This window comes from Lycium ferocissimum, chromosome 5 (assembly GCF_029784015.1).
Source record: "Lycium ferocissimum isolate CSIRO_LF1 chromosome 5, AGI_CSIRO_Lferr_CH_V1, whole genome shotgun sequence".
NCBI classification, from domain to species: domain Eukaryota; kingdom Viridiplantae; phylum Streptophyta; class Magnoliopsida; order Solanales; family Solanaceae; genus Lycium; species Lycium ferocissimum.
The window spans coordinates 50,423,755-50,434,098 of NC_081346.1; the positions used below are offsets into that span (position 1 = coordinate 50,423,755).

Genomic DNA, 10,344 nt, shown 5'->3' on the forward strand with positions numbered 1-10,344 from the left:
AGTCTCACTTCTTGCATCTTGTCCACCACAGAGGCCATTCCCTCCTTGCCCCATATATCTTCGTTCTTAATTTTTCTCTTTTAGTATGGTTGTACATCCATTTAAGAATCCTTATTTTCGCTACTTTCATCTTCTGAACATGTCAGTTCTTGACTGGCGTCATGCCTCAAACCCGACCGTGACGCAACAGGCATCTGATACCGGTGAACCGCACCAGAAGTACCTTATAAACATAGCCAACCACAATAATTCCCCCTTTAACCATTAATTAATCCATTTATGCATAATCAAGAATAAATAAACATTTAATGAAAATATTCTAACTAGCATAAATAATTGAAGTCTGAAAATCCACAAAGCATGGCAAAACACGACTACAAGTCAAACAAGTAACTTTAGCAATCTGTATCAATAAAATCTACACTTGTCTATGGAGATTTTTAGAACAAACTGAAATAAACAACTAATTCAAGAAACAACCCAAAACTACTATGAATAAGGAATAAGTATACAGAGTCCCACGAACAAGCATGTGGGCTCATCAAAAGCCTGGATTAACAAGTACTCCTAGTGCGCAAGATTTTCGTGTACCCGCACTTCTCCATTACCTAACATACCATTGAAAATAATAATGATATGCCTGAGTATTGGGTACTCACTAAGTGTCTTGGAGCAAGAAGTAGAGTAAATCATGAAACTAAAAAAAATCATTAATAAAGAAATTAACCAATTTCGTTCATTAGGTTCCAATGTTAAATCAAGGCAATCTCCTGCTCAATTTTTATGCCAAGTTCAAATACTAAGTTCCTTCACTGCCACATTATTCAAATAGCATCATACATCCATTATTTACTCATCTCATGTTGGGGTTACTCAGACTTCACCCCGATTTACACTTTTTTTCTCATTCGGGCATTTAATCAAACAGTTGGTGGGCATGACGAATTGTGACTTTAAAATTTGAAATCGACAATCGAAATGCCCACCGAATCGATGGAGGTTTTGATTACTCATCCCCTATAAGTCCAATGTTATACACAACCAAACCAAATCCCTACCCCCAACTAACCTCATGATTCTGTTCCCCATATGATAAAAACACATAAATTTGAAAGCAAGTTTATAGTAAAATGAATAGGTATTTGTCAACCTCACCATTATACAATACAACATGTAACAGATAGGGAATGAATGAATCAACATACCTGAAGGATGCTTAGTTTATCATTTGAAACAAAAGAGAAAAAAATGAAAAATTCACTAGTATCCCCTCTCAGTGCAAAGGGTGCGTTGTTGCTGATGTTGTATTAGGTGATGTTAGGTGGATGATGCATTGATTTTATGGGGATGAAAACTTGTTAATGGGTGGTAATGGTAAGGTAACGGGAGTGGAAGGTGGAGAGAATTGTGGGATTGTGTTTGAGTGGGAGACTAATTGAGTGAGAGAGGGGATATGTTTTAATTTGAATGGGAGAGTAATTGTGGAGTAATGAAGGAGTTGTTGGATGGTTATGTGTAATAAACCCTAGCCGTCATTGGTCAATTAGAAACCCATTCTTTTACGCTTGCTTTTAACGGACCGTAGAATGTTTACGGACCATTCTACTTTCCTCTACCAGGGGTCATTAAATGACGTGGCATCAAAGAGGTGCAGTTTTACACTTCCCTTTACGGTCCGTAAAATTTTTACGGGCCATAAATTCTAGTGTAAAACCGCAACAATGATTGAATCAGACGATTCCTGGTTTACGCTTCCATGTACGGACTGTATAAATTTGTCGGTCCGTAAATTCTAGCGTAAATCAAGAACAGTGACACCCATTTTCTTTCCCACAATCTACACTTCCATCTACGGTCCGTCAAAAATTTATACGGGCCGTAGATTCTGGCGTAGATCGTGAACAATAAACCCATATTTTTCTAATTCAATCTACACTTCCATTTACGATTCGTAAAATTTTTACCGGTAGTAAATTCTGGCAAAGATTAGCTCCAGATTTTTCTACAGTTTTCTCCACTTCTGTCATTCTCCAACCTTGGTGAATCCTACACACAACAAAATATCAAAACAATCTAAAAGCAAAAATTTGCATAATGTAAACATGGGTTGCCTCCCAAAAAGCGCTTGGTTTAATGTCGCGGTACGACAGTGTTACCACTCTACTCCAAATCAGGAGTGTAACCATGCTTCAGCCTGCATCTATCAACGATCCTATCTTGATCACTGGTAGTGCTTCACCCTCTGGCCATTAACCCGAAATGTACTAATCCCATCTATGGTTTTCAATTCCATTGAGCCATTAGGTGAAACACTCACCAATTCGAAAGGTCCGGATCATTTGGATTTTAACTTTCCCGAAAAGTGCTTCATCCTCGAGTTATACAGCAAGACAGAATCACTTTTCTAAAAGTCTCTTGAGGATCTTCTTGTCATGATAGTGTTTCATCCTTTATTTGTACAAAGTTGCACTCTCATAGGCTTGGTACCCGAACTCATCCATCTCTTTGAGTTGAAACAACCAATGTTTAGTTGCTTCTTTCCAATCCAAATTCAGCTTCTTCAGCACCCACATGGCCTTTTCCTAAAGTTCGACTCGCAAATGACACGCCTTGCCAAAACCAGCCTGACAGTGAAAGTCCCAATAGGAGTCTTATATGCAGTTCGATAAGCCCAAAGAGCATCATCCAGCTTCCGGGACCAGGCGGTCCTATTCGCATTGACTATCTTAGCCAAAATACTCTTAATCTCCCATTTAAAAACTTTCACCTGGCTACTCCTCAGAGGATGATAAGAGGATGATAAGGGGTTGCCATTCAATGCTTCACACCAGACATTTCCATCAGTCCCACAAAGGCTCTATTATAAAAGTGTGAGCCACCATCGCTGATGATTGCCCTCGGAGTACCGAAACGAGTAAAGATATTTTTCTTCAAGAACCCTATTACACTCTTGGCTTCATTGTTGGGTAAAGCCACTGCTTCTACCCATTTTGACACGTAATCTACAGCCACCAGGATGTACTTCATACCACCAGAGCTCAAAAAGGGCCCCAAAAAATCAATTCCCCAAACATCGAACAGCTTGACCTCCATCACGAAATTCATAGGCATCTCATGCCTCCTACCAATGCTCTCTTGTCATTGGCATTGATCACATAATCATGCCAACAAGTTTGCATCATGGATAAGAGTGGGCCAGTAATACCCATATTCAAGAACCTTGGCTGCAGTCCAAGTTCCACTATGATGACCTCCAACAGGAGAGTCATGGCAAGCTTTCAACATCTCCATCACCTCAGACTCTGGGATACAATGCTAAATGATGTTATCAATGCATGCCCGGAATAAGTATGGCTCGTCCCAATAGTACTGACGAGAATCTCTTAAGAACTTCTTCTTCTGGTACGCTTTGATTTCATCTGGAATAATGTCCGTCACTAAAAAGTTGGCAATATCTACATACTGATGACACTGCTAGGACCCTCTCATCTGGGAAGGCATCATCTATATCAAGCTCCTCTGAAGGTCCCCCATCTTCTTCAACCGTGAGAGATGGTCTGCAACCTAGTTTTCGGACCTCTTTCGATCTTTCACCACAAAATTGAATTCTTGCAACAATAGGTTCCATCCAATCAACTGCAGTTTCGCCTCCTTCTTCGCCATCAGATACCTCAATGCAACATGATCGCATATAAACCACCACCTTGGACCCCAATAGGTAGGCTCGAAACTTCTCAAAAGCATAGACTATGGCAAGTAGCTCTTGCTTAGTCACAGTGTAGTTCATCTGCGCCCCACTGAGCATTTTGCTGGCATAGTAAATTGGGTGCATGATCTTATTGTGCCTATGACCAAGAATAACCCCAATAGGAAAGCCACTCGCATCACACATCAACTCAAATGGCAGAGACCAATCAGGAGATACAATAATAAGAGCAGAAGTTAGGCACTCCTTCAACTCATCAAATGCCTTGCGATCTCATCAAACTCAAACTTAGCATTTTTTTCAAGAAGCTTGCACATGGGATTCGCTATCTTGTAGAAATCTTTAATAAAGCGCCGATAGAACCCAGCATGCCCCAAGAAAATTCGGACTCTTTTCACTGAGATGGGTGGAGGAAGCTTTACAATCACATCTGTTTTGGCTTCATCATCCTCAATCCCCTTTTCAGAGATTTTATGATCAAGGACGATCCCTTCCTTAACCATAAAATGACATTTCTCCTAATTTAGAACAAGATTAATCTCCTCGTATCTCTTCCATACTCGACCCAGATGGTTAAGAAATTCATCATAAGAATAACCTACCGTAGAAAAATCATCCATGAAGACCTCCAAGAAGTCCTCAACCATATCTAAGAAGATCGACATCATGCACCTCTGAAATGTAGCCGGTGTATTGCAAAGACCAAAAGGCATCCTGTTGAAAGTAAAATTCCCATAAGGACAAGTGAAATTCATCATCTCCTGGCCTTCAAGAGCAATATTAATCTGGTTTAGCCAAAATACCCATTTAAAAAGCAATAGTAAGACCTTCAGCCAGTGGATCAAGCATCTGATCAATAAAAGGCATGGGGAAATGGTCCTTGCAAGTTGCAGAGTTCAGCTTCCAATAATCCATGCAAACATACCACCCATTAACAGTCCGAGTCAGAATCAACTCATTTTTTAGCATTAGGCACCCCTGTGATGCCTCCCTTCTTCGGAACGTATTGTACCGGGCTCACCCACTTACTGTCTGTAATAGGATATACAACTCCAGTATCTAACCATTTAATGATCTCTTTCTTCACCACCACTTGTATAGGTGGATTCAACCTCCTCTGGTGTTCAACACTTGGCGAGCTATCTTCCTAAAGATGGATTTTGTGCTCACATATACCGGAGGGAATTCCTCGAATGTTTGCAATCATCCAGCCTATAGCATTTCTGTATTCACGTAATATCTCCAACAACCTCTTTGTCAGCTCTTTATTCAGCAATGTAGAGACAATCACTGGAAAAATGTTATTCGGGCCAAAAAACTCGTACCTCAGATGCGAAGGAAGCTGCTTAACCTCAAGCTTTGGCGGCTCAACAATGGATGTCTTTCTTTGGAGGAGTCGTTCTATGCTCAATATCAAGATCCAACTTCTTTTGTTGGTATGAGTAAGAACCCAACCCCACAAGCGAGTTAATAGTCTCCATATAACCTTCCATGTCATCAACATCAAAGTTCACCAAAATGGCAACAAGAGCTTCACCCAAACATTTCTCTTCCATCTTGATTTCAACAGCTCTGTCAATAACATCAATCAAATCAATAACCGAAATGCTCCCGTAAGCACTCGGTAACGTCATCCCCTTACTAGGCTGGAACGTAACTTTTTCATCATTGACCCGGAAGTTGATTTCATTCTTTTAGGAATCCATAAGAGCCCTTCTCGTAGAAAGGAAAGTTCTCCCTAAAATAATAGGAATATCCCTATCAACAACAAAATCAAGAATTACAAAATCGGCCGGTAGAAGAAAATCACTAACCCAAACTAGTATATCATCTACCACTCCAACCGGCCTCTTAATAGATCTATCAACCATTTGTAGTCGCATGGTAGTAGGTCTAGGAATCCCCAACCCCGACTTCTTGTATATAGCAAGCGATATTAGATTGATGCTAGCCCCATTATCACAAAGAACACGAGCAAAGTCATGGTAGCTGACAGAACATGGAATAGTAAAGGCCCCTGGACCTTCCTTCCTCTGAACCACTTTTGTAGATAATATCGAACTAACATGGTGAGTCACAATCACAATGTCATGCTTCATAGACCTCTTATTTGTCAGCAAATCTTTCAAATACTTTGCATATCCGGGCATCTCCTTGACAGCATTCAGAAATGGAATGTTCATCGATAACTACTTTAGCTGATCGTAGAATATCTAACGCTTAGCATCTTTCGTCTTCTTCACCAACCTTTGAGGAAATGGAGGTGTAGATTTAAAAATCTGGGTCAAAGGCCGAAGAGCCCCTTTAATAGTTTGCTTGCTCGTGTCACTGGTCTCAGTCTTCTTTGAACTTTCTGGAATATTAGCAACCTTCTCGACAATAGGAATTTCTGTCAAAACCTCTTCAATAATAGTTGGCATACTAGATTGTTCCTCTTCCTCTTCAACAACTGGCTTGAGATCAATCACCTTCTTTTCATCACTTTGGAGTATTTTACCACTCCGAGTACTGATAGCACATACACGATCTATACCACCTCCACCATTCTTCGAATTTAGAATAGTATCACTCGGCAGTGCTCCCTTCTGTGGAGGGTGTTGCTCTCTTGAAATATCCCTCATCTGTGACTTGAGCTTCTGAATGGAAGCAGCATGAGATCCCACAGTTTCAGTCAGCCCCTTCAATGTTCTATCTGCTTTGTCTTGGTTGGCTAGCACCTTCTCAAGCATGCTCTCCAATGTAGAACTCCCTTGCTCATTCGACTAACTGAATATAGGGATTGGAACTTCTATTTCTAAAGTTATTATTATTGTTTTAGGTCCCCTGGTTCAAGCCACTATAGTTGTTGTTGTAATTACCTTGTCCCTGTTAAGGTCTCCATTGATTCTTAGTCTAATTCTGATAGCCTCCTTGGTAGTTCTACCTTTGGTAAACCCCTTGAGAGTTATTAATATAGTTAGCATCTTCACACTGCATAGGAGGCCCCTCTTGATATGGACCTCTTGAAACTTGGTACATGCCCTTGGGCATTCCCGAAACTTCTTCAACAACATTAACCTTTCTTCGCTTCCTTTTAATCAAATCTCTTGGTCAGCAACGAAATATTGGTTGCTATCTGAGCTAGAGTTTGCTGAGTCTCTTGATTCTTCTTCACAATGCTATAGACTATTGGAGCTCCATAGGTTACACTGTCAGTACCACCCGCATGCTATGATTGATTGTGAGTAGTAAGCTTATCAAGCAACTGAGTGATTCGGGCATATGTTTTGTCCATAAAACACCCACCAGCTGCATTCTACTGCTTGTGTCAATGGATCTATTCCTCTATAGAACTTCTCCATCAATAGATTATCCGAAAAACCATGATTTGGAGACTTCTGCAAATATTCTTTGAATCTTTCCCAAGCTTCAAATAGTTGTTCCCCCTAAAGCTATTTGAAATCATATATCTTGTCACAAATTTCAGCTTTCATGCTTGGCAGAAGCCACTTCTTGAGAAAGGCCGCCACAAGCTCTTCCCACATATGAATAGTGTTATGGGGAAGCTTCTCAAACCAAGCTCTTTCTTCACCGGCTAAAGAGTATTTGAAAACTCTTATTTGAATAGCATCATCTGGAACAGCATTCTGTATATGTTGGGCACACACACCCACAAAATTCTTCAAATGTTGGTGAGGGTCATTATCGGTAGAGTTTTTAAAATATCCCTCAAGTTTGAGCAGTTGGTAGATAGTAGAGTCAATCTTGCAGTTTGCAGCATTCACCCGAGGTGGAACAATATCAGATGCATATTCCACCTCGTCTAGCATATCCACAAAGACATTGTCAACCTCCACTTCCGCTGGTGGGTTTTGCGCTTGCAAACCCCTATTACCACCTGCTTCACGTCCTCCTATGTTGTTCATGATCACCTGTTTCACAGTAAACAACAAACAAGGTGTGATGGAATAGAAAAAAGACTTTAAGTAAAGCACAAACTCTTTAGTAATTTCAAAACGGTATTCCCCGGCAACGGCGCCAAAATTTGATACGCTCAAATTACACTTATTAAATGATGTAAAGCTAATGATGTCAAATATAGTAACCCAATTAGGTTGGGGTCGAATCCCACAGGGAATATAGTGTGAAAAGGTTACTAAAGTCGTATAGTACTTTCTTGCAATCTAATTTCGTATTCCGGTGAATTTGTAGAAAATTGGTAGCTTATTAACTAATTGCTTTGATTGTAATGAATATGATTAAATAAACCAAGGTTGTGTCCCCCTTTAGATAGAGTGTATGCTATGGGTATATTCTTGATATACTTGTAATGGATCGTTGTAAGAATGCACTTAACCTCTAATAGAATCCCTAATATTTCCCAATAGATAAGGATTATCTCTCTTTATGATTTTTCCAAATATAAAAGAGTGTATACGAAGAACGGTTAATCTTGTGCCAAGTAAATTCCTCTTATCCCAAAAAGAATCTATTAAACAAGGGTTAACACCTCGAGTTCTTGTTACTTGTTCTTACCAAACCCTAATTTATCTTCCCAAATAAAACAAGGTTCATGGCTTAAGCTAATGTTTGTAACCATCAACTAACAATCCAGAACAAAGAGTAAGTAAACCCTAACAATCCATGAAGCATATATCAATTTCAATTCTCAATCACATAAACACCTATCCTAGGGTTCACAACCGTAGTAATTGATTTAGCTACTCATATTAGAGAAAGAAAAACATAAGATAATAGAAATCATAATGCTTACGATTGATTGGACTTAGAATAAAGTAATTGCAATTGTCTTGTTCTCCAAAAAGCTTCAAAAAACTGCAAAGTATTCAATGCTAGAATAATAGAACTGAAATTTGATCAATAATAATCTACGAAAAACCCTACATCAAGTATTTATAATGGTCCAAGTCGTGGAAAATAAGTTGACAAAAGTGCCCCCGTTGGATCGTTATACGGACCATAAATATTATACGGTCAGTAAATCTCTTGCTCTTGTCCATAAAATTGATGTCTGCTATCAGAATCTACACCCATTCTTCACGGACTGTAAATGTTTTACGGTCCGTAGATCTTGACCGTGAATTCAGTCTTCAACTTGGACTTGCAGTTGTTGGTTTACGGTGGGAATTTACGGACCGTAAATATTCTACGATTCGTACTTTTCTGCCGTCAATTCTTTCTTCCCTACAGTTGTTTCTGTAACTGATTTACGCCAACATTGATGGACCGTAAATAATATACGGACCGTCTTTTTCCTCCGTAAAATTCCTTCTTCAGTTACTTCCACTTTTTGCATTTCTTTTTCTGGTCTTTTTACTAAATTCCCCGACTTTTGCCATAGACACACTAAATACCTGCAACATGACAAAACACATCAAAAGACCCAAACTTTCTTGAAAAACAAGTAAAACTCGCCATAAAAAATCATCAAATGTGCCTAAATTACGCGGCACATCAATAGGCCAAACCATGTAGATTATCATTATTCGGTTGATCGTGTTTGAGAGTCGAATTATGCCAATACAAGCCAAAAAAAATATGTCAATATAGACAATAAAAAATGAAGGGAAAACCATTCTTGAGGGTCCCTAAATAGCCCTAAGGCGCTTTTTTGGGGCTAGCAATCCTTGATGGTCACTCATACTTTGAGATGGCAAGGCAAACCATGTTAAGATCCATAATGGCTACTCTTCATCCTAAATAGCAAGGAAAAACAACAATCATGACATATTAATCGAATCACTTTTATCGTTCAGTTCATCTTCCCATAATATGGGTATTTCAAGTCATTATTCGATTTAGAAATCATGTTCAAAACAATTGGTCAAGGTTCAAGTTCAACAACTCGTTCATAGGTTAAACCATGTTTAAAGATCAATGCTTCAAAATTCAAGTTCAATAACCCGTGCATAAGGTAATTCATGGATACATACATATATCATAATATGAAATAAAATACGAAGGCTCGATGCGAACTTGTCTTGCACGCGTATAAAGCCTTGTTCAAACCACGCTTATTGTCCAAAGACATTTTTAAGGGAGACATAACTTAATCCTGCTAAACTCATTCAAATGCAAGCCTCAATAATCAAACAATCAGTCTACATATAATTGAAGTCATAAAGATCAAATTGATCCAATTCTAGGTTCCTTCCAATTTTTATGAAAATTAGAGATTTAGCCTAGAACGATATTCTTCACAATTTAGGTCAATACCCAACGCATTCGAGGGTTTTGGATCATCCTATTATCCTTATCAACCAATTAGAATCACTAAGAAAGAAAGTTCATACCATTGAAGAAATCTCTGAAATCCTACCTCAATTGCTCTTTGTCGAATTTAAAAGAATCTAGGATTAGATGATAATTTTGTGTTAATCCTTGTTAATGTGATGTAATAACCACAAAAATTGAGAAGAAACTCACCTTATATGGTTTGTGGAAGCCCAACGGTGTGTTTTTTGTCAAAAAGATCAGCCAAAACAAAATAGGACTTGAAATCCTGAAAATTTCTGTATTTATAGAATTTTTGTCAATTTCGACGTACGGCCAACACATACAACGCAACGATCCGCTAGGTCGTTATGTGCATTTTGACCATTTTACCCTTGCCGGTTCACTTCCGAGACTAGGAGCGA

The 10,344-nt window shown here is 39.0% G+C and overlaps 2 protein-coding genes and 1 non-coding gene across 3 annotated transcripts; 1 reads left to right on the forward strand and 2 right to left on the reverse strand.

Annotated features, from left to right (window-relative positions):
* Positions 1–3,159: 3,159 nt before the first annotated feature.
* LOC132057797 (uncharacterized) lies at positions 3,160–5,340 on the reverse strand. Its single transcript, XM_059450400.1, has 6 exons — positions 5,167–5,340; positions 4,728–4,853; positions 4,309–4,491; positions 4,105–4,200; positions 3,464–3,970; positions 3,160–3,315 (listed from the first exon to the last, which is right to left on the reverse strand). Exons 1-6 carry the CDS (start codon positions 5,338–5,340, stop codon positions 3,160–3,162), a joined length of 1,242 nt encoding a protein of 413 aa, XP_059306383.1.
* A 60-nt stretch (positions 5,341–5,400) lies between these two features.
* LOC132057798 (uncharacterized) lies at positions 5,401–5,889 on the reverse strand. The gene has a single exon (XM_059450402.1). The coding sequence runs from the start codon at positions 5,887–5,889 to the stop codon at positions 5,401–5,403; it is 489 nt and encodes a 162-aa protein (XP_059306385.1).
* Positions 5,890–7,063: 1,174 nt separating this feature from the next.
* Positions 7,064–7,170, forward strand: LOC132058658 (small nucleolar RNA R71). The gene has a single exon (XR_009415378.1). It is a non-coding gene; the product is annotated as a small nucleolar RNA R71 (small nucleolar RNA).
* Positions 7,171–10,344: the final 3,174 nt, after the last annotated feature.